Genomic DNA, 26266 nt, shown 5'->3' on the forward strand with positions numbered 1-26266 from the left:
GGGAATTTGAATAGGTATTAACGATCTTGTATAAATGAACTAAGCTGGGGACAAGAGCCAGAGTTTGATAATTGTTTGCATTTACTAAACTATGTCTGAAATACAGCGGGTAGAAATTTTGGGGAATTTGAATAGGTATTAACGAAGATACGAGAGAGAGCTAAGGCGGAGGACAAGCGCTGGAGCTCGGTAACTAAATTACTGAATTGAAATACGTTTGAAATATGATTATTTTAAAATTTTAGAGAGATTGGAATGATAGTATTCATTATACGACAGGGGACTAAGGCGGGGGAACGTGAGCTAGAACATGCTTACTAACACGATTTATTTGTGTAAAACTGACTTGCTTAATGAAAAGGAGAAAACATACGATGTTGGAAAATAGCTGAACTGAATGAAAGGAGAGAGAGAGAGGGTGGAGGGACGGTCCAGATATTATGGAGAAGATAAGATAAGATTACCGAGGTGATCTACACGAAGCGTCTGGCTGGCCGGGCGTAAGGTAAATAAAGGTGACGCGAGAGATTGCGAGGTAAGGGGGGGAGGGAGGGGGTGTGAGGTACGAGAACTGAAAAACCTTGGCTCACACACGGGATTTTCTAAATTTACCTGAAAACTATGGCTCACACAGACGGATTTTGTAAGTTGAAACATGTAAAATATGTCCGTAGAGTTCTCCCGAAAACCCTAAAGCGCTACATACGATATTTGAATTTCTCCCATAAGACCTTAACAAACTTCTAAGTCTCGGAAATTATTTTCATCATAAGAACTCCATACTTCTAAAATCTGTGACTGACAAAATTTACCTGAAAACCCTGGCTCACAGACACGATATTTCCCAGAAAAAAAAGTTACCTGTGGACTGTACAGTCCACAGGGGTCCTCTGGCCAAAAAAAAAATCACCTGTGGACTGTACTCCCTACTACTCACATCTGGCCTCCCAGCATGGTGCCTGGGTGTGTCCACATCTGGCTCCCTGCATGGTGCCTGGGGTGTGTCCACATCTGGCCACCCAGCATGGTGCCTGGGTGTGTCCACATCTGGCCTCCCAGCTTGGAGCCTGGGTGTGTCCACATCTGGCCTCCCAGCATGGAGCCTGGGTGTGTCCACATCTGGCCACCCAGCATGGTGCCTGGGTGTGTCCACATCTGGCCTCCCAGCATGGAGCCTGGGTGTGTCCACATCTGGCATCCCAGCATGGTGCCTGGGTGTGTCCACATCTGGCCTCCCAGCATGGTGCCTGGGGTGTGTCCACATCTGGCCTCCCTCCATGGTGCCGGGTGTGCCACATCTGGCCTCCCAGCATGGTGTCTGGGTGTGTCCACATCTGGCCTCCCAGCATGGTGCCTGGGTGTGTCCACATCTGGCCTCCCTGCATGGTGCCTGGGTGTGTGCACATCTGGCCTCCCTGCATGGTGCCTGGGTGTGTCCACATGTGGCCTCGCAGCATGGTGCCTGGGGTGTGTCCACATCTGGCCTCCCAGCCTGGTGCCTGGGGTGTGTCCACATCTGGCCTCCCAGCATGGTGCCTGGGTGTGTCCACATCTGGCCTCCCAGCATGGTGCCTGGGTGTGTCCACATCTGGCCTCCCAGCATGGTGCCTGGGGTGTGTCCACATCTGGCCTCCCAGCATGGTGCCTGGGTGTGTCCACATCAGGCCTCCCAGCATGGTGCCTGGGTGTGTCCACATCAGGCCTCCCAGCATGGTGCCTGGGTGTGTCCACATCTGGCCTCCCAGCATGGTGCCTGGGGTGTGTCCACATCTGGCCTCCCAGCATGGTGCCTGGGGTGTGTCCACATCTGGCCTCCTAGCATGGTGCCTGGGTGTGTCCACATCTGGCCTCCCAGCATGGTGCCTGGGGTGTGTCCACATCTGGCCTCCCAGCATGGTGCCTGGGTGTGTCCACATCTGGCCTCCCAGCATGGTGCCTGGGGTGTGTCCACATCTGGCCTCCCTGCATGGTGCCTGGGTGTGTCCACATCTGGCCACCCAGCATGGTGCCTGGGTGTGTCCACATCTGGCCTCCCAGCATGGAGCCTGGGTGTGTCCACATCTGGCCTCCCTGCATGGTGCCTGGGTGTGTCCACATCTGGCCTCCCAGCATGGTGCCTGGGGTGTGTCCACATCTGGCCTCCCTCCATGGTGCCGGGTGTGCCACATCTGGCCTCCCAGCATGGTGTCTGGGTGTGTCCACATCTGGCCTCCCAGCATGGTGCCTGGGTGTGTCCACATCTGGCCTCCCTGCATGGTGCCTGGGTGTGTCCACATCTGGCCTCCCTGCATGGTGCCTGGGTGTGTCCACATGTGGCCTCCCAGCATGGTGCCTGGGGTGTGTCCACATCTGGCCTCCCTGCATGGTGCCTGGGTGTGTCCACATCTGGCCTCCCTGCATGGTGCCTGGGTGTGTCCACATGTGGCCTCCCAGCATGGTGCCTGGGGTGTGTCCACATCTGGCCTCCCAGCATGGTGCCTGGGTGTGTCCACATCTGGCCTCCCTGCATGGTGCCTGGGGTGTGTCCACATGTGGCCTCCCAGCATGGTGCCTGGGGTGTGTCCACATCTGGCCTCCCAGGATGGTGCCTGGGGTGTGTCCACATGTGGCCTCCCTGCATGGTGCCTGGGGTGTGTCCACATGTGGCCTCCTAGCATGGTGCCTGGGTGTGTCCACATCTGGCCTCCCAGCATGGAGCCTGGGGTGTGTCCACATCTGGCCTCCCAGCATGGTGCCTGGGGTGTGTCCACATCTGGCCTCCCAGCATGGTGCCTGGGTGTGTCCACATCTGGCCTCCCTGCATGGTGCCTGGGTGTGTCCACATCTGGCCTCCTAGCATGGTGCCTGGGTGTGTCCACATCTGGCCTCCCAGCATGGTGCCTGGGGTGTGTCCACATGTGGCCTCCTAGCATGGTGCCTGGGTGTGTCCACATCTGGCCTCCCAGCATGGTGCCTGGGTGTGTCCACATCTGGCCTCCCTGCATGGTGCCTGGGTGTGGCCACATCTGGCCTCCACCACCACCACCACCACAACCTCTCAGTAGTAGGGAGTAGTGGTGGTGGTGGGAGAGGTGGTGGTGGTGGTGGTGGTGGTGGTGGGTGGGGGGGGGGGAGAGAGAGAGGTTGTATATAAAGGATTATTGATAAAGTTTGTGTAAGGTTGCTCGTGTTTTTGTCAAGAGTTGTATGAATTTCTGGGAAAATAAATGAAAAAATTATGTTTCAGAGAGAATAAGATGATTCTTAGGTTAAGTTACATTATGTAGGAGAGAGAGAGTTAGGTTAGGTAAGCAAAGTTAAGTTGTGTAAGTTATGTTAATTAAGGTAGGCTAAGTTCAGTTAAGTTGGCTAAGTTATGTAAGTTGGGTACTGTCAGGATAGGTAAGTTTAACTAAGTTACATTAGAATAGGATAGTACAGGTAAGTCAAGTTACATTAGGATATGTAAGTAAAGTTAAGTTAGTAAGGTTAGGTTAGGATAGGTTACATTATGTAAGTGAGTAAGGTTAGGAAAGTTAACCTTATGACTTACTACTTAAGTTAGTAAGGTTAGGTAGGTTAGGTTAGGTTAGGTAAGTTAAGTTAGTATTTATAAGGGGAAGTGCTTGAATGGTTATTGGCATGTCAAGACATGTTCCCAGCTTGGACTCGTCCAGGATGGGGGAGTACCCTACACTGTTGGAGGGCGCGGTGTGTCTGGGAAGAAGTACATGAAAGAACATTGAGGTTGGAGAAGAAGTTAATGGAGGAACTTCGAGGCTGGAGAAGAAGTGTGTGCTGAACTCTGTGGTAGAGCAGAACTCCATAGTGAGGAGTGCAGCAGATTGGGAGAACTGCACAAGTGCCTTTCCTGATATTTTGGAGGATCCAGATATAGGCAATGATTAAGGAGCTTCTAGGAGCAGAACAGAGGTTCATTGTGGACACATGATTGTATAAGGGCAAGTGCTTGAATGGTTATTGGCATGTAAGACGCAGTGTAAAGTGAGAGATTAATATATTCTTTTGTTGTGGGATACTTATGTAGATGTTTGAGGTATCTCAGTTCCAAGCAGTGAAAGAGTAGTAAGTGGTAAGCCAAGAGTTGTGCAGCCACTTGATATGGACAGTTGGTGAAGCCAGGATATGATAGTGGAGAGCTACCGGCTTGTACCAGTTTAGTGTTGTATGGTCATATTGCTGATCATATGTTTGTATTATGTAATTCCCGAGGTATAACACGGGGTATACCTCGTGTAACACGGGGTATACCTCGTGCAACACGGGGTATACCACGTGCAACACGGGGTATACCACGTGCAACACGAGGTATACCACGTGCAACACGGGGTATATCACGTGCAACACGGGGTATACCATGTGCAACACGGGGTATACCACGTGTAACACGGGGTATACCTCGCGCAACACGGGGTATACCTCGTGCAACACGGGGTATACCATGTGCAACACGGGGTATACCACGTGCAACACGGGGTATACCATGTGCAACACGGGGTATACCACGTGTAACACGGGGTATACCTCGCGCAACACGGGGTATACCTCGTGCAACACGGGGTATACCATGTGCAACACGGGGTATACCACGTGTAACACGGGGTATACCACGTGCAACACGGGGTATACCACGTGCAACACGGGGTATACCACGTGTAACACGGGGTATACCACGTGCAACACGGGGTATACCACGTGCAACACGGGGTATACCACGTGTAACACGAGGTATACCTCGTGCAACACGGGGTATACCACGTGCAACACGGGGTATACCACGTGCAACACGGGGTATACCACGTGCAACACGGGGTATACCACGTGCAACACGGGGTATACCACGTGTAACACGAGGTATACCTCGTGCAACACGGGGTATACCACGTGTAACACGAGGTATACCTCGTGCAACACGGGGTATACCTCGTGCAACACGGGGTATACCACGTGCAACACGGGGTATAACACGTGCAACACGGGGTATACCTCGTGCAACACGGGGTATACCTCGTGCAACACGGGGTATACCTCGTGCAACACGGGGTATACCTCGTGCAACACGGGGTATACCACGTGCAACACGGGGTATAACACGTGCAACACGGGGTATACCTCGTGCAACACGGGGTATACCTCGTGCAACACGGGGTATACCTCGTGCAACACGGGGTATACCTCGTGCAACACGGGGTATACCTCGTGCAACACGGGGTATACCTCGTGCAACACGGGGTATACCTCGTGCAACACGGGGTATACCTCGTGCAACACGGGGTATACCTCGTGCAACACGGGGTATACCTCGTGCAACACGGGGTATACCTCGTGCAACACGGGGTATACCTCGTGCAACACGGGGTATAACACGTGCAACACGGGGTATACCTCGTGCAACACGGGGTATAACACGTGCAACACGGGGTATACCTCGTGCAACACGGGGTATACCTCGTGCAACACGGGGTATACCTCGTGCAACACGGGGTATACCACGTGCAACACGGGGTATACCTCGTGCAACACGGGGTATACCTCGTGCAACACGGGGTATACCTCGTGCAACACGGGGTATACCTCGTGCAACACGGGGTATACCTCGTGCAACACGGGGTATACCTCGTGCAACACGGGGTATAACACGTGCAACACGGGGTATACCTCGTGCAACACGGGGTATACCTCGCGCAACACGAGGTATACCTCGTGCAACACGGGGTATACCTCGTGCAACACGGGGTATACCTCGTGCAACACGGGGTATACCTCGTGCAACACGGGGTATACCTCGTGCAACACGGGGTATACCTCGTGCAACACGGGGTATAACACGTGCAACACGGGGTAAACCTCGTGCAACACGGGGTATACCTCGTGCAACACGGGGTATACCACGTGCAACACGGGGTATACCTCGTGCAACACGGGGTATACCTCGTGCAACACGGGGTATACCTCGTGCAACACGAGGTATACCTCGTGCAACACGGGGTATACCTCGTGCAACACGGGGTATACCTCGTGCAACACGGGGTATACCTCGTGCAACACGAGGTATACCTCGTGCAACACGGGGTATACCTCGTGCAACACGGGGTATACCACGTGCAACACGGGGTATACCTCGTGCAACACGGGGTATACCACGTGCAACACGGGGTATACCACGTGCAACACGGGGTATACCACGTGCAACACGGGGTATACCACGTGCAACACGGGGTATACCACGTGTAACACGAGGTATACCACGTGCAACACGGGGTATACCACGTGCAACACGGGGTATACCACGTGCAACACGGGGTATACCACGTGCAACACGAGGTATACCACGTGTAACACGGGGTATACCACGTGCAACACGGGGTATACCACGTGCAACACGGGGTATACCACGTGCAACACGGGGTATACCACATGCAACATGGGGTATACCACGTGCAACACGGGGTATACCACGTGCAACACGGGGTATACCACGTGCAACACGGGGTATACCACGTGCAACACGGGGTATACCACGTGTAACACGGGGTATACCACGTGCAACACGAGGTATACCACGTGCAACACGGGGTATACCTCGTGCAACACGAGGTATACCACGTGCAACACGAGGTATACCACGTGTTGCACCTGGTATACCTCGTGTTGTATACTTATTTAGTATACTTATAACATATTTAGTATAGCAACACATGCTATACTAAATATGTTACGATTCCATTTCAATGTTTTTGATTCCATTGAAAAATTGAATTTTCATAGATTTAAATTTAATTATTTTGTGTGACATTGCGTTGGAATATAGCTGTATTGTTTACCAAAATGTTCATTTCATGAGCATAGTTTTTTTCATTTTTTTTTTCATTTCGTTTTTTAATTTTGTTTAATATTTCAGTGATGGGAACATCAGATCATTTGGGAATGCATCGGACAAGGGAATGGGGAATGGTAGGGAGGACGAAGGGACGGGAGTGGGGGATGGTGGGGAGGACGAGGGGACAGGGCAGAGGGGGTAATGGTGGGGAAGACGAGGGGGACAGGGAAAGGGGTAAGGTGGACTAGGGAACTGGGAGAGTGGGAGCTGGTGGGGAGGACGAGGAGACAGTAGAGTGGGGAATGGTTAGGAGGACGAGGGGACGCTGGAGTGGGGGATGGTGGGGAGGACAATGGGACTTGGGACTGGGGAATGGAGGGGAGGACGAGCGGATGGGGGAGTGGGGAATGGTGGGGAGGACTGGGAGACAGGGAAAGGATGCTGTGGCTCAGCAACGCACATGTGTTGCTGAGCCACAGCAACGCCTGGCCAGATACAGCTGGTCTATACAAATAACAATGTAAAAGTTCGTTTGTTCAAAATTGCTAATATGCGAAAGTTCTTCAGTGATTGCTTTGAAATTTTCACATAACTTTCTGTTCGCATCCGAGTGGGTTTTTATATACATACTATATAGATGTCCCTTTTGTGACAGGAAAAAACATGCTTTTTTTGAAAAACTGTGTTTTTTATGTGAGGTAAATCTTCGATAACTTTTAACCGATTGCTTTGAAAATTTGACACAACGTTGCATTCAAATAGGCCTTTTATATATCTACTATATACATGCCTAACCTGTGACAGGAAAAAACATGCTTCTTTTGAAAAACAGCGCCATCTGTTGTAGGTAAGAGGAACACACACTGTAATCTCAGAACGTTCTTCACCAATTGTTTTGAAATTTGACACAATGTTCCATTTGAATACGCTCGTGTTTTTATATACCTACTATATAGATGCCACACCTGTGACAGGTAAAAACATGTTTTGTTTTTTTAAACAGTGCCATCTGTTGCACACAATAGCAACACACACTATATTAAATATGTTACGATTCCATATAAATGTTTCTGATTGCATTCATAAATTTAATTTTCATAGATTTTGATTTATTTTAATTGTTATAATTATTTTGTGTGACATTTCATTGAAATTGAGCTGTGTTGTTTACCATACCATTCATTTCGTGAGTATAGTTTATTTTATATTTTTTTCAATGTTTTTCATTTTGTTGTTTAAAAGTTTTTCTTATATTTCAGGGATGGGAACATCAGATCATTTGATGTTTCCAATTTTCTGATGGGAACATCAGATCATTTGGGAATGCATCGGATGAGGGAGTGGGGAATGGTGGGGAGGACAAGGGGACAGTAGTGGGGGATGGATGGTGGGGAGGCCGAGGGAACAAGGGAGGGGGTAATGGTGGGGAAGATGAGGGGACGTGGGAGTTGGGGATGGAGACGAAGGGATAGGGGGAATGGAAAGTGGTAGGGAAGACAAGGGAACAGGTGAGGGTGAGGAGGACGAGTGGACAGGGAGTGGGAGGATGAGGGGACGGTGGAGTGGGGGATGGTTGGGAGGACGAGGGGACAGGGGAGTGAGGAATGGTTGGGAGGACGAGGGAATAGGGGAGGGGGAGAATGGTGGGGAGGACTGGGAGACAGGGATAGGTTGCTGTGGCTCAGCGACGCACATGTGTTGCTGGGCCACAGCAATGCGTGGCCGGGTACAGCTGGTTATTAAATAAACTCCCAGGTGGTGAGGGAAGCTCCTAGCTTATCTTCTTGATGTTATCTTGACATGATTTTGGGACTTAGCGTCCCTGCAGCCCGGACCTCGACCAGGCCTCCTTTTTGTTACACACCCCAAAGAAGCAGCTGTCCAACTCCAAGGTACCTATTTACTGCTAGGTGAACTGGGGCATCAGGGTGAAAGAAACTCTGCCCATTTGTTTCCGCCTACACCGGGATCGAACATGGAACCTTAGGACTACAAACCCCGAGCGCTGTCCACTCAGCCGTCAGGCCACTAGCAGGACAACTTTTGAGTCATACAGTCCACTAATGTATCATAGTCTGCTTAATTTCTTTAATGAATTAAGGTGACTTAGAGAATAACTTTGATGACTTTGAGATGTATTAGAGAACAACTTTGATGAACGAAGGTATGTTAGAGAATAACTGTGATTAACGAAGATGTTTAAAGAATGCCTTTGAGGCACTTGAGTCTTTGAGCTTGTTACTGATGTCTCGAAGAATGTCTTTGACTATTTTTCTTACTCCATGAAGTATATTGTTAGTTACAAAAGTGTTTAAAGAAGTCACATTTGACTATTTTTCTTACTCCATGAAGTATATTGTTAGTTACAAAAGTGTTTAAAGAAGTTACATTTGAATATTTTTAGTTAAGGGGAAGAATTATTTTAGTTAAGGATGTAAAGATGACGTATTTGTCTATTTTTAGTTGATTGACGAATAATTTTAGTTAAGAAATGATGAACGTGGCTATTGTTAGTTGAATGACTATGGATAAAGTAAGTTATGATCAGTGTTGGAAAGTTTCTTTTGACTATTTTTAGCTAAGAGGAAAGGTTTATTTTAGTTAAGAACAGTGTTGAACGAAGCTAATCCTGACTATTTTTAGTTGATTGACGAATGAGTTTAGTTAAGAAAAGACAAGAAAAGATGACGAATGTGATTATTTTTTTGTTGACAAAAACTTTTAGTTAAAAAGAACAAGATTGTCTTGGTAAATTTGTTACTGTATAAAGTGAAGATTTGTTTACAAACAGTGCTGGTAACAAATAATAAATTGTTAAGCAAAAATACATGGACATAGTTTTTGAAAATAAAGGTGATGAGTTACTACAAAGTTACTTTGTATTAACTTGTTAAGAATTAGTAATGCTGCTGTTGATAATATTTGACAAAGAACTAGTTACTGAATGGAAGAAATAATTGTACATTTGATTTTAAAGATCATGTAAGAGAATGCGGAGGACACAGTGAACATACGGGGAACATGAGAAAGTACACAGAGAACATGAATGAGAATGACATGAACCCAGTGAAGAACTTGCTGAGAACATTGAGAATATGACAAAGAACATAGAAAACATGAAAGAGAATGCAAAAATATGATTTGAACTGGCAGAGAACATGCTGTGAACATTGGTAGATAATGGAGAATACAGAGAACATCCTGTGAACATTGGTAGATAATGGAGAATACGGAGAACATGCTGTGAACATTGGTAGATAATAGAGAATATGGAGAAACAGGTGAAAAATATGGAATGGACATTTGGGAGGATATTTTAGGAACATGGAGAGAACATACAAATACAGGTTTGGATAACCTTTAGGTTATCCAAACCTGTATTTGTATGACCAGTATGGTAATATCACAACACACCATGGACCAGTATGGTAATATCACAACACACCATGGACCAGTATGGTAATATCACAACAGACCATGGACCAGTATGGTAATATCACAACACACCATGGACCAGTATGGTAATATAACAACACACTATGGACCAGTATGGTAATATCACAACACACCATGGACCAGTATGGTAATATCACAACACACCATGGTCCAGTATGGTAATATCACAACACACCATGGACCAGTATGGTAATATAACAACACCATGGACCAGTATGGTAATATCACAACACACCATGGACCAGTATGGTAATATCACAACACACTATGGACCAGTATGGTAATATCACAACACACCATGGTCCAGTATGGTAATATCACAACACACTATGGACCAGTATGGTAATATCACAACACACTATGGACCAGTATGGTAATATCACAACACACCATGGTCCAGTATGGTAATATCACAACACACTATGGACCAGTATGGTAATATCACAACACACCATGGACCAGTATGGTAATATCACAACACACTATGGACCAGTATGGTAATATCACAACACACCATGGTCCAGTATGGTAATATCACAACACCATGGACCAGTATGGTAATATAACAACACACTATGGACCAGTATGGTAATATCACAACACCATGGACCAGTATGGTAATATCACAACACACCATGGACCAGTATGGTAATATCACAACACACTATGGACCAGTATGGTAATATAACAACACAATATGGTCCAGTATGGTAATATAACAACACACCATGGACCAGTATGGTAATATCACAACACCATGGACCAGTATGGTAATATCACAACACACCATGGTCCAGTATGGTAATATCACAACACACCATGGTCCAGTATGGTAATATCACAACACACCATGGACCAGTATGGTAATATCACAACACACCATGGACCAGTATGGTAATATCACAACACCATGGACCAGTATGGTAATATCACAACACACCATGGTCCAGTATGGTAATATCACAACACACCATGGTCCAGTATGGTAATATCACAACACACCATGGACCAGTATGGTAATATCACAACACACCATGGACCAGTATGGTAATATCACAACACACCATGGACCAGTATGGTAATATCACAACACACTATGGACCAGTATGGTAATATCACAACACACCATGGTCCAGTATGGTAATATCACAACACACTATGGACCAGTATGGTAATATCACAACACACTATGGACCAGTATGGTAATATCACAACACACCATGGACCAGTATGGTAATATAACAACACACCATGGACCAGTATGGTAATATCACAACACACCATGGTCCAGTATGGTAATATCACAACACACCATGGACCAGTATGGTAATATCACAACACACTATGGACCAGTATGACAACAGTCAGTGGAAACTGTTAACAAACAGTTACAAAACATAATTGCCATAACTATTACAATTAACATAATTATTAGTAGTGACAGTGTCAGACCACGAAGGAAGAATTGAAACAGGAATTTCCTTAAGTACTTTCGTATTTAATAATACATCTTCAGAAGGGTGAGTTACATGTACATAGATTTGTACATATATAGGCAGGAGAGAGGTGAAGTGAAGTGAGGTACAATGATAAACGTATGACTGGGAAAGGGTGGATGTAAATAGGGGGCTCTATCCTATGGGTCAATAGGCCCATACGTTGATATTAATAAAATAGTGGATATTAACATGGTATTAGTGAGACAAATGTGTATCAATGATCCTACTAAAAATGCCCTTTAACTGATCAATCAAAAATGGATATAAATTATACAAACCACTGGTAATGTTCAAGTTACATAATTTTGTAATCTCTATTAAAGCAGATTCAATTATGTTCCTACTGAAAGTGCTTATACAATTCATTATTGAAGAAGCCATCTCCCAATCAATTTGGTGGGAATTTTCTGACAAATGAACAAACAACGCATTAGACAATTGGTCATGTCTTACAGAGTATTTATGTTGCGACATTCTACATTTCAAATCTTAAGATGTTTGCCCAACATAGAACCTATTATAATCTTTACAAGGTATTTTATATATGATACAATTATCACTACGAGGACTGTTTCTAGCTAATAGTTTTCTAACAGTATTTTCGTAATTAAACAATACATGTATATCAAAAAGTTTCAAGGCCTTGACAATATTTTCAAACCCAGAAAAATATTGTAAACACAACACATTCTTTGGGGGAATTTTCTCACTGCATATATTATTATAATATGTACGACGTGCTTTGCTACGGCAAACTTCCAAAAAACTCAGTGGATAACAAAGCTTGAGACCAATAGAATCAATATTCTTAAACTCTTCATCAAAGAATTCTGGACTAACAACCCGAAGAGCTCTTGAGATACATAGAGGAAAAAATAGATTTTTTCACATTGTATCTGTCCTGAGAAATAATGAATAAGATAAATTATTCGTAGACTTCCTGTAAAAACTAAACTTTAGTGAACAATCTTCCCTATGAATAAGTATATCTAAGAATGGCAAACATTTACCAATTTCAGTCTCCATAGTAAATTTTCTAGAGGTGACTTGATCATTAAGTTTAGCTACAAATTCGTCTGTGTTTACATCTGTAGGCCATATACACAAAATATCATCAACATATCTAAACCATGGAATGATTTCAGGGGTAATTATTGAAACAAATTTTTCATCATGAGTAAATTTTCGTGATTTAAACACATAATTATTAGTAGTGTTTAGCAGTAATATTATTTACAGACTAACAAGCACCGACCAATTTACAACTGTAGAGTAACACTATGGATAATGAAATAATATATATTATATTACATTGTTATATTCTGGTGTCAAATATATACATGGCAGCTTATCCACAGCTAAGTTTTGTTACTTAGCTTAGTGTTTGACCCCATGTGTGGGACCTGAGTGATAGTGAGGAGATGGTGATGTACAAGTGATGGTGATATAGCAGTGATGGTGAGGTGAAGGTGATATACCAGTGATGGTGATATAGCAGTGATAGTGAGGTGAAGGTGATATACCAGTGATAGTGAGGTGAAGGTGATATACAAGTGATGGTGATATACCAGTGATAGCAGGTGATGGTGATATACCAGTGATGGTGATATAGCAGTGATAGTGAGGTGATGGTGATGTACAAGTGATGGTGATATAACAGTGATAGTGAGGTGAAGGTGATATACCAGTGATGGTGATATAGCAGTGATAGTGAGGTGAAGGTGATATACCAGTGATGGTGATATAGCAGTGATAGTGAGGTGAAGGTGATATACCAGTGATGTTGATATACCAGTGATAGCAGGTGATGGTGATATACCAGTGATGGTGATATAGCAGTGCTAGTGTGGTGAAGGTGATATCCCAGTGATGGTGATATAGCAAGTGATGGTGAGGTGAAGGTGATATAGCAGTGATAGTGAGGTGATGGTGATATACCAGTGATGGTGATATAGCAGTGATAGTGAGGTGAAGGTGATATACCAGTGATTGTGATATAGCAGTGCTAGTGCAGTGAAGGTGATATCCCAGTGATGGTGATATAGCAGTGATAGTGAGGTGAAGGTGATATACCAGTGATGGTGATATAGCAAGTGATAGTGAGGTGATGGTGATATAGCAAGTGATAGTAAGGTGATGGTGATATAGCAGTGATAGTGAGGTGATGGTGATATAGCAGTGATAGTGAGGTGATGGTGATATAGCAGTGATAGTGAGGTGATGGTGATCTAGCAGTGATAGTGAGATGGTGATATAGCAAGTGATAGTAAGGTGATGGTGATATAGCAGTGATAGTGAGGTGATGGTGATATAGCAGTGATAGTGAGGTGAAGGAAACATAGCAGTGATAGTGAGGTGAAGGAAATATAGCAGTGATGGTGCAGTAGTGGTGATGTAGCAATGATAGTGATATATTAGTGAAAGTAAGGAGGAAATATATCAGTGTGAGGTGATAAAGCAGTGAAAGTGAGATGATGTTGGTGAAGCAGTGAAAGTGATAGTGAGCTGTTGGTGATATAACAGTGACACCAACAATCAGTTACTCAACATGGTCAGTACATTATCCCAGGTGTGGGACCTGAGGTGATGGTGATATAGATGTTATAGTGAGGTGATAGTGATATAGCAATGATAGGTGACAGTACTGTGAAAGAGCAAATGATGGTGATACAGCAGTGATAGTCACGTATGATAGTTAAACACCAAAGATAGTGAAGTTATGGTAATATAGTGATAAAGGTTGTACTTGAATTACATTGGCATCAAAACCCACAGTCCATAGTGATGCAGGAGTGATGGTGATGGGTTATGGTACAGTGAACTAGAGTGGCAGCACAACACCACAGTAGTGATGGTACAGTGAACTAGAGTGGCAGCACAACACCACAGTAGTGATGGTGATGGTACAGTGAACTAGAGTGGCAGCACAACACCACAGTAGTGATGGTGATGGTACAGTGAACTAGAGTGGCAGCACAACACCACAGTAGTGATGGTGGTGGTACAGTGAACTAGAGTGGCAGCACAACACCACAGTAGTGATGGTGATGGTACAGTGTACTAGAGTGGCTGCACAACACCACAGTAGTGATGGTACAGTGAACTAGAGTGGCAGCACAACACCACAGTAGTTATGGTGGTGGTACAGTGAACTAGAGTGGCAGCACAACACCACAGTAGTGATGGTGATGGTACAGTGAACTAGAGTGGCAGCACAACACCACAGTAGTGATGGTGGTGGTACAGTGAACTATAGTGGCAGCACAAGACCACAGTAGTGATGGTACAGTAAACTATAGTGGCAGCACAAGACCACAGTAGTGATGGTGATGGTACAGTGAACTAGAGTGCCAGCACAACACCACAGTAGTGATGGTGATGGTACAGTGAACTAGAGTGGCAGCACAACACCACAGTAGTGATGGTACAGTGAACTAGAGTGGCAGCACAACACCACAGTAGTGATGGCGATGGTACAGTGAACTAGAGTGGCAGCACAACACCACAGTAGTGATGGTGATGGTACAGTGAACTAGAGTGGCAGCACAACACCACAATAGTGATGGTACAGTGAACTAGAGTGGCAGCACAACACCACAGTAGTGATGGTGATGGTACAGTGAACTAGAGTGGCAGCACAACACCACAGTAGTGATGGTGATGGTACAGTGAACTAGAGTGGCAGCACAACACCACAGTAGTGATGGTACAGTGAACTAGAGTGGCAGCACAACACCACAGTAGTGATGGTACAGTGAACTAGAGTGGCAGCACAACACCACAGTAGTGATGGTGATGGTACAGTGAACTAGAGTGGCAGCACAACACCACAGTAGTGATGGTAATGGTACAGTGAACTAGAGTGGCAGCACAACACCACAGTAGTGGTGGTACAGTGAACTAGAGTGGCAGCACAACACCACAGTAGTGATGGTGATGGTACAGTGAACTAGAGTGGCAGCACAACATCACAGTAGTGATGGTACAGTGAACTAGAGTGGCAGCACAACACCACAGTAGTAATGGTACAGTGAACTAGAGTGGCAGCACAACAGCACAGTAGTGATGGTGATGGTACAGTGAACTAGAGTGGCAGCACAACACCACAGTAGTGATGGTGATGGTACAGTGAACTAGAGTGGCAGCACAACACCACAGTAGTGATGGTGATGGTACAGTGAACTAGAGTGGCAGCACAACACCACAGTAGTGGTGGTACAGTGAACTAGAGTGGCAGCAAAACACCACAGTAGTGATGGTAATGGTACAGTGAACTAGAGTGGCAGCACAACACCACAGTAGTGATGGTGATGGTACAGTGAACTAGAGTGGCAGCACAACACCACAGTAGTGGTGGTACAGTGAACTAGAGTGGCAGCACAACACCACAGTAGTGATGGTAATGGTACAGTGAACTAGAGTGGCAGCACAACACCACAGTAGTGATGGTGATGGTACATTGAACTAGAGTGGCAGCACAACACCACAGTAGTAATGGTGATGGTACAGTGAACTAGAGTGGCAGCACAACACCACAGTAGTGATGGTACAGTGAACTAGCGTGGCAGTACAACACCACAGTAGTGATGGTGATGGTACAGTGAACTAGAGTGGCAGCACAACACCACAGTAGTGGTGGTACAGTGAACTAGAGTGGCAGCACAACACCACAGTAGTGATGGTACAGTGAACTAGAGTGGCAGCACAACACCACAGTAGTAATGGTGATGGTACAGTGAACTAGAGTGGCAGCACAACACCACAGTAGTGATGGTACAGTGAACTAGAGTGGCAGCACAACACCACAGTAGTGATGGTGACGGTACAGTGAACTAGAGTGGCAGCACAACACCACAGTAGTGATGGTAATGGTACAGTGAACTGGAGTGGCAGCACAACACCACAGTAGTGGTGGTACAGTGAACTAGAGTGACAGCACAACACCACAGTAGTGATGGTGATGGTACAGTGAACTAGAGTGGCAGCACAACACCACAGTAGTAATGGTACAGTGAACTAGAGTGGCAGCACAACACCACAGTAGTAATGGTACAGTGAACTAGAGTGGCAGCACAACACCACAGTAGTGATGGTACAGTGAACTAGAGTGGCAGCACAACACCACAGTAGTGATGGTACAGAGAACTAGAGTGACAGCACAACACCACAGTAGTGATGGTGGTGATACAGTGAACTAGAGTGGCAGCACAACACCACAGTAGTGATGGTACAGTGAACTAGAGTGGCAGCACAACACCACAGTAGTGATGGTGGTGATACAGTGAACTAGAGTGGCAGCACAACACCACAGTAGTGATGGTACAGTGAACTAGAGTGACTGCACAACACCACAGTAGTGATGGTACAGTGAACTAGAGTGGCAGCACAACACCACAGTAGTGATGGTACAGTGAATTAGAGTGGCAGCACAACACCACAGTAGTGATGGTGGTGGTACAGTGAACTAGAGTGGCAGCACAACACCACAGTAGTGATGGTACAGTGAACTAGAGTGGCAGCACAACACCACAGTAGTAATGGTACAGTGAACTAGAGTGGCAGCACAACACCACAGTATTGATGGTGATGGTACAGTGAACTAGAGTGGCAGCACAACACCACAGTAGTGGTGGTACAGTGAACTAGAGTGGCAGCAAAACACCACAGTAGTGATTGTAATGGTACAGTGAACTAGAGTGGCAGCACAACACCACAGTAGTGATGGTGATGGTACAGTGAACTAGAGTGGCAGCACAACACCACAGTAGTGGTGGTACAGTGAACTAGAGTGGCAGCACAACACCACAGTAGTGATGGTAATGGTACAGTGAACTAGAGTGGCAGCACAACACCACAGTATTGATGGTGGTGGTACAGTGAACTAGAGTGGCAGCACAACACCACAGTAGTGATGGTAATGGTACAGTGAACTAGAGTGGCAGCACAACACCACAGTAGTGATGGTGATGGTACATTGAACTAGAGTGGCAGCACAACACCACAGTAGTAATGGTGATGGTACAGTGAACAAGAGTGGCAGCACAACACCACAGTAGTGATGGCACAGTGAACTAGAGTGGCAGTACAACACCACAGTAGTGATGGTGATGGTACAGTGAACTAGAGTGGCAGCACAACACCACAGTAGTGATGGTGATGGTACAGTGAACTAGAGTGGCAGCACAACACCACAGTAGTGACGGTAATGGTACAGTGAACTAGAAAGCAGCACAACACCACAGTAGTGGTGGTACAGTGAACTAGAGTGGCAGCACAACACCACAGTAGTGATGGTGATGGTACAGTGAACTAGAGTGGCAGCACAACACCACAGTAGTGATGGTACAGTGAACTAGAGTGGCAGCACAACACCACAGTAGTGATGGTACAGTGAACTAGAGTGGCAGCACAACACCACGGTAGTGATGGTACAGTGAACTAGAGTGGCAGCACAGCACCACAGTAGTGATGGTACAGTGAACTAGAGTGGCAGCACAACACCACAGTAGTGATGGTGGTGATACAGTGAACTAGAGTGGCAGCACAACACCACAGTAGTGATGGTACAGTGAACTAGAGTGACTGCACAACACCACAGTAGTGATGGTACAGTGAACTAGAGTGGCAGCACAACACCACAGTAGTGATGGTAGAGTGAACTAGAGTGGCAGCACAACACCACAGTAGTGATGGTGGTGGTACAGTGAACTAGAGTGGCAGCACAACACCACAGTAGTGATGGTAATGGTACAGGGAACTAGAGTGGCAGCACAACACCACAGTAGTGATGGTGGTGATACAGTGAACTAGAGTGGCAGCACAACACCACAGTAGTAGTGGTACAGTGAACTAGAGTGGCAGCACAACACCACAGTAGTGATGGTGATGGTACAGTGAACTAGAGTGCCAGCACAACACCACAGTAGTGATGGTGATGGTACAGTGAACTAGAGTGGCAGCACAACACCACAGTAGTGATGGTGATGGTACAGTGAACTAGAGTGACTGCACAACACCACAGTAGTGATGGTGATAGTACAGTGAACTAGAGTGGCAGCACAAGACAACAGTAGTGGTGGTACAGTGAACTAGAGTGGCAGCACAACACCACAGTAGTGATGGTGATGGTACAGTGAACTAGAGTGACTGCACAACATCACAGTAGTGATGGTGATGGTACAGTGAACTAGAGTGGCAGCACAACACCACAGTAGTCATGGTACAGTGAACTAGAGTGGCAGCACAACAGCACAGTAGTGATGGTGATGGTACAGTGAACTAGAGTGGCAGCACAACACCACAGTAGTGATGGTGATGGTACAGTGAACTAGAGTGGCAGCACAACACCACAGTAGTGATGGTGATGGTACAGTGAACTATAGTGGCAGCACAACACCACAGTAGTGATGGTGATGGTACAGTGAACTATAGTGGCAGCACAACACCACAGTAGTGATGGTACAGTGAACTAGAGTGGCAGCACAACACCACAGTAGTGATGGTGGTGGTACAGTGAACTAGAGTGGCAGCACAACATCACAGTAGTGATGGTACAGTGAACTAGAGTGGCAGCACAACACCACAGTAGTGATGGTACAGTGAACTAGAGTGGCAGCATAACACCACAGTAGTGATGGTACAGTGAACTAGAAAGCAGCACAACACCACAGTAGTGGTGGTACAGTGAACTAGAGTGGCAGCACAACACCACAGTAGTGATGGTGATGGTACAGTGAACTAGAGTGGCAGCACAACACCACAGTAGTGATGGTACAGTGAACTAGAGTGGCAGCACAACACCACAGTAGTGATGGTACAGTGAACTAGAGTGGCAGCACAACACCACAGTAGTGATGGTGATGGTACAGTGAACTAGAGTGGCAGCACAACACCACAGTAGTAATGGTACAGTGAACTAGAGTGGCAGCACAACACCACAGTAGTGATGGTGATGGTACAGTGAACTAGAGTGGCAACACAACACCACAGTAGTGATGGTACAGTGAACTAGAGTGGCAGTACAACACCACAGTAGTGATGGTGATGGTACAGTGAACTAGAGTGGCAGTACAACACCACAGTAGTGATGGTGATGGTACAGTGAACTAGAGTGGCAGCACAACACCACAGTAGTGGTGGTGATAGTACAGTGAACTAGAGTGGCAGCACAAGACAACAGTAGTGGTGGTACAGTGAACTAGAGTGGCAGCACAACACCACAGTAGTGATGGTGATGGTACAGTGAACTAGAGTGACTGCACAACATCACAGTAGTGATGGTGATGGTACAGTGAACTAGAGTGGCAGCACAACACCACAGTAGTCATGGTACAGTGAACTAGAGTGGCAGCACAACAGCACAGTAGTGATGGTGATGGTACAGTGAACTAGAGTGGCAGCACAACACCACAGTAGTGATGGTGATGGTACAGTGAACTATAGTGGCAGCACAACACCACAGTAGTGATGGTACAGTGAACTAGAGTGGCAGCACAACACCACAGTAGTGATGGTGGTGGTACAGTGAACTAGAGTGGCAGCACAACATCACAGTAGTGATGGTACAGTGAACTAGAGTGGCAGCACAACACCACAGTAGTGATGGTACAGTGAACTAGAGTGGCAGCATAACACCACAGTAGTGATGGTACAGTGAACTAGAAAGCAGCACAACACCACAGTAGTGGTGGTACAGTGAACTAGAGTGGCAGCACAACACCACAGTAGTGATGGTGATGGTACAGTGAACTAGAGTGGCAGCACAACACCACAGTAGTGATGGTACAGTGAACTAGAGTGGCAGCACAACACCACAGTAGTGATGGTGATGGTACAGTGAACTAGAGTGGCAGCACAACACCACAGTAGTAATGGTACAGTGAACTAGAGTGGCAGCACAACACCACAGTAGTGATGGTGATGGTACAGTGAACTAGAGTGGCAGCACAACACCACAGTAGTGATGGTGATGGTACAGTGAACTAGAGTGGCAGCACAACACCACAGTAGTGATGGTACAGTGAACTAGAGTGGCAGTACAACACCACAGTAGTGATGGTGATGGTACAGTGAACTAGAGTGGCAGCACAACACCACAGTAGTGGTGGTACAGTGAACTAGAGTGGCAGCACAACACCATAGTAGTGATGGTGATGGTACAGTGAACTAGAGTGGCAGCACAACACCACAGTAGTGATGGTGATGGTACAGTGAACTAGAGTGGCAGCACAGCACCACAGTAGTGATGGTGGTGGTACAGTGAATTAGAGTGGCAGCACAACACCACAGTAGTGGTGGTGGTGGTACAGTGAACTAGAGTGGCAGCACAACACCACAGTAGTGATGGTGGTGGTACAGTGAACTAGAGTGGCAGCACAACACCACAGTAGTGATGGTGATGGTACAGTGAACTAGAGTGGCAGCACAACACCACAGTCCACCACAGTCACCTCCGTAATGTCACTGTGGTTGACTGCTGCCCTCACCACATCCAGGCCGCTCACCACATCACCGAAGACACATGACCACTGGCCACCATCCTGGAGGTCCCTGATGATGATGATGAACTGGGCACTCTTGGGACCCCCCAGCGGCCACCTGGACGACACAGCTCCTGCCTGGCGTGACCACCGGTACTGCCCCCGGAGGTCAGGCAACACTGGGGCTCCTCCCTTACCATCATTACTCTCGTAGTCTCCGCCCACCACCCGCTCCCCCGGGCGACCCTTGTTGTCCACGCACAACAGTTTAGTGTTGCGGTAGGTGTGGCCCCGCTGGCTCGTACACAACAACACAAACTGTCTGGCCAGCGGAGTGTCAGGGGTCAGCTGGATGGTGACCCGCCCTCTTGTTGACCCCGCCCACCCGAGGTCAAGGAACGCCAGGGTGCAGGAGGGGTCCAGCACGCCCACAACATCACTCTCCTGCACAAGATGATATAAATCATGTTGATAACTGTATAACAAAATGTTATCATATTAGTTATCACAACTCAGTAAGTCAGTAATGTCAGTAAGACTAGTGGGTGTAATAAAGTAACCTGGAGGGTGTGGGCGTGGGCGGGCGTGGGCTGACGCAGGAGTGGGTGGAGGTACAGCTGTCCGTCTTGTAGAGTTATCCTGGCGGAGCGGCGGCCATCTTGGTCTTCCTGGACGGCCACCACCCGGCCAGCCTCCACCAGGCTCTTGACGGCCACCACCCGGCCAGCCTCCACCAGGCTCTTGACGGCCACCACCCGGCCAGCCTCCACCAGGCTCTTGACGGGCTCCCTTATCCTGCGGAGGTCCTCAACCTGTGGACAGTGTCAGCCCCATTATCACCTGTGGACAGTGTCAGCCCCATTATCACCTGTGGACAGTGTCAGCCCCATTATCTACTGTGGTCAGTGTCAGACCCATTATCACCTGTGGACAGTTTAAGCCCGATTATGACCTGTGGTCAGGGTAATCCCCATTAACACCTGTAGACAGTGTCAACCCCATTATCACCTGTGATCAGTGTCAGCCTCATTATCACCTTTGGGCAGTGTCAGCACCATTATCAACTGTGGACAGTGTCAGCCCCATTATCACCTGTGGTCAGTGACAGCCCCATTATCACATGTGGAGAGTCAGGCCCATTATCACCTGTTGTCAGTGTCAGCCCCATTAAACCTGTGGTCAGTGACAACCCCATTATCACATGTGGTCAGTCAGGCCCATTATCAACTGTGGTCAGTGTCAGGTCCATTATCACCTGTGGACACTGTCAGCCCCAGTATCACCTGTGGAAAGTGTCAGCACCATTATCACACGTGGTCAATGTCAGCCCCATTATCACCTGTAGACAGTGTCAGCCCCATTACCACTGTGGACAGTGTCAGCCCCAATATCACCTGTAGACAGTGTCAGCCCCATTATCACCTGTGGACAGTGTCAGCCCCATTATCACATATGGACATTGTCAGCCCCACTATCACCTGTAGACAGTGTCAGCCCTATTATCACCTGTAGACAGTGTCAGCCCCATTATCACCTGTGGTCAGTGTCAGCCCCATTATCCCCTGTGGACAGTGTCAACCCCATGATCCCCTGCGGACAGTGTCAACCCCATTATCACCTGTGGTGTCAACTCCACTATCACCTGTTGTCAGTGTCAGCCCCATTATCACCTGTGATCAGTGTCGACTCCATTATCACCTGTGGTGAGTGTCAGCCCCATTATCACCTGTAGTCAGTGTCAGCCCCATTATCACCTGTAGACAATGTCAACCCCAATATCACCTGTGATCAGTGTCAGCCCCATTATCACCTATGTACAGTGTCAGCACCATTATCAACTGTAGACAGTGTCAGCCCCATAATCACCTGTGGTCAGTGACAGCCCCATTATCACATGTGGAGTGTCAGGCCCATTATCACCTGTTGTCAGTGTCAGCCCAATTATCACCTGTGGACAGTGTCAGCCCCATTAAACCTGTGGTCAGTGACAGCCCCATTATCACATGTGGACAGTGTCAGGCCCATTATCACCTGTTGTCAGTGTAACCCCCATTATAACCTGTGGTCAGTGTCAGCCTCATTATACACTTGTGGACAGTGTCAGACTCATTATCACCTGTGGTCAGTGTCAGCTCAATTATTATCTGTGGTCAGTGTCAGACCCATTATCAACTGAGGCCAGTGTCAGCTCAATTATCACCTGTGGTCAGTGTCAGACCCATTATCACATGAGGACAATGTCAGCCCTATTCTCACTTATGGTCAGTGTGAGCCCCTTTATCACTTGCGGACAGTGTCAGCACCATTATCACCTGTGGTCAGTGTGAGCACCATTATCACCTGTGGACAGTGTCAGCCCCATTATCACATGTGGACAGTGTCAGCACCATTATCACATGTGGACAGTGTCAGCCCCATTACCACCTGTGGTCAGTGTCACACCCATTATCACCTGTGGACACTGTCAGCAGCATTATCACCTGCGGACAGTGTCAGTCCCATTATCTCCTGTGGACAGTGTCAGTCCCATTATCTCCTGTGGTTAGTGTCAGCACCATTATCACGTGTGGACAGTGTCAGCCCCATTATCACATGTGAACAGTCTCAGCCCCATTATAACCTGTGGACAGTGTCAGCCCCATTATCACCTGTGGACAGTGTCAGCTCCATATCACCTGTGGACAGTGTCAGCCCAATTATCACCTATGGTCAGTGTCAGCCCCATTATCACCTGTGGACAGTGTCAGCTCCATTATCCCCTGTGGACAGTGTCAGCACCATTATCACCTGTGGACAGTGTCAGGCCCATTATCCCCTGTGGTCAGTGTCAGCCCCATTATCCCCTGTGGACAGTGTCAGCACCATTATCACCTGTGGTTAGTGTCAGCGCCATTATCACATGTGAACAGTCTCAGCCCCATTATAACCTGTGGACAGTGTCAGCCCCATTATCACCTGTGGACAGTGTCAGCCCCATTATCACCTGTGGTCAGTGTCAGCCCCATTATCACCTGTCGTCAGTGTCAGCCCCATTATCACCTGTGGACAGTGTCAGCTCCATTATCCCCTGTGGACAGTGTCAGCACCATTATCATCTGTGGTCAGTGTCAGCCCCATTATCACCTGTGGACAGTGTCAGCTCCATTATCCCCTGTGGACAGTGTCAGCACCATTATCACCTGTGGACAGTGTCAGGCCCATTATCCCCTGTGGACAGTGTCAGCACCATTATCACCTGTGGTCAGTGTCAGCACCATTATCACCTGTGGACAGTATCAGGCCCATTATCCCCTGTGGACAGTGTCAGTTCCATTATCCCCTGTGGACAGTGTCAGCACCATTATCACCTGTGGTCAGTATCAGCACCATTATCAGCTGTGGACAGTGTCAGGCCCATTATCCCCTGTAGACAGTGTCAGCACCATTATCACCTGTGGACAGTGTCAGGACCATTATCACCTGTGGTCAGTGTCAGCCCCATTATCCCCTGTGGACAGTGTCAGCACCATTATCACCTGTGATTAGTGTCAGCCCCATTATCACATGTGAACAGTCTCAGCCCCATTATAACCTGTGGACAGTGTCAGCCCCATTATCACCTGTGGACAGTGTCAGCCCCATTATCATCTGTGGTCAGGGTCAGCCCCATTATCCCCTGTGGACAGTGTCAGCACCATTATCACCTGTGGTCAGTGTCAGCACCATTATCACCTGTGGACAGTGTCAGGCCCATTATCCCCTGTGGACAGTGTCAGCACCATTATCACCTGTGGACAGTGTCAGGCCCATTATCACCTGTGGTCAGTGTCAGCCCCATTATCCTCTGTGGAAAGTGTCAGCACCATTATCACCTGTGGTTAGTGTCAGCCCCATTATCACATGTGAACAGTGTCAGCCCCATTATAACCTGTGGACAGTGTCAGCCCCATTATCACCTGTGGTTAGTGTCAGCACCATTATCACCTGTGGACGGAGTCAGCCCCATTATCACATGTAAACAGTCTCAGCCCCATTATCACCTGTGGCCAGTGTCAGCCCCATTATCTCCTGTGGTTAGTGTCAGCACCATTATCACCTGTGGACAGTGTCAGCCCCATTATCACATGTGAACAGTCTCAGCCCCATTATCACCTGTGGACAGTGTCAGCTCCATATCACCTGTGGACAGTGTTAGCCCCATTATCACCTGTGAACAGTGTCAGCTCCATTATCCCCTGTGGACAGTGTCAGCTCCATTATCACATGTGGACAGTGTCAGCACCATTATCACCTGTGGACAGTGTCAGGCCCATTATTACCTGTGGTCAATGTCAGCCCCATTATCACCAGTGGTCAGTCTCAGCCCCATTATCACCTGTGGTTAGTGTCAGCCCCATTATCACCTGTGGACAGTGTCAGTTCCATTATCACCTGTGGACAGTGTCAGCTCCATTATCACCTGTGGTCAGTGTCAGCCCAATAATCACCTGTGGACAGTGTCAACCCCATTATCACCTGTGGACAGTGTCAACCCCATTATCACCTGTGGTCAGTGTCTGCCCCATTATAACCTGTGGTCAGCATCAGCCCCATTATAACCTGTGGTGTCAGCCCAATTATCACCTGTGGACAGTGTCAGCCTCACTATCACCTGCGAACAGTGTCAGCTCATTATCACCTGTGGTCAGTGTCAGCCACATTACCACCTGTGGACAGTGTCAGCCCCATTATCACATGTGGAAAGTGTCATCCCCATTATCACCAGTGGTCAGACTCGGCCCCATTATCACCTGCAGACAGTGTCAGCCCCATTATCACCTGTGGACAGTGTCAGCACCATTATCACCTGTGGTCAGTGTCAACTCCATTATCACCTGTGGTCAGTGTCAGCCCCATTACCACCTGTGATCAATGTCAACTCCATTATCACCTGTGGACAGTGTCAGCACCATTATCACCTGTGGTCAGAGTCAACTCCATTATCACCTGTGGTCAATGTCAGCCCCATTATCACCTGTGATCAGTGTCAACTC

General features: G+C 47.3%; 1 protein-coding gene across 1 annotated transcript; it reads right to left on the reverse strand.

Annotated features, from left to right (window-relative positions):
• Positions 1 to 12921: 12921 nt before the first annotated feature.
• LOC138364633 (uncharacterized) lies at positions 12922 to 21154 on the reverse strand. The gene is made up of 2 exons (XM_069324592.1): positions 13767 to 21154; positions 12922 to 13704 (listed from the first exon to the last, which is right to left on the reverse strand). Exons 1-2 carry the CDS (start codon positions 14113 to 14115, stop codon positions 13148 to 13150), a joined length of 906 nt encoding a protein of 301 aa, XP_069180693.1. The 5' UTR covers positions 14116 to 21154; the 3' UTR covers positions 12922 to 13147.
• Between the last annotated feature and the right edge of the window lie 5112 nt (positions 21155 to 26266).

The sequence above is a fragment of the Procambarus clarkii genome, chromosome 14 (assembly GCF_040958095.1).
Source record: "Procambarus clarkii isolate CNS0578487 chromosome 14, FALCON_Pclarkii_2.0, whole genome shotgun sequence".
NCBI lineage: Eukaryota > Metazoa > Arthropoda > Malacostraca > Decapoda > Cambaridae > Procambarus > Procambarus clarkii.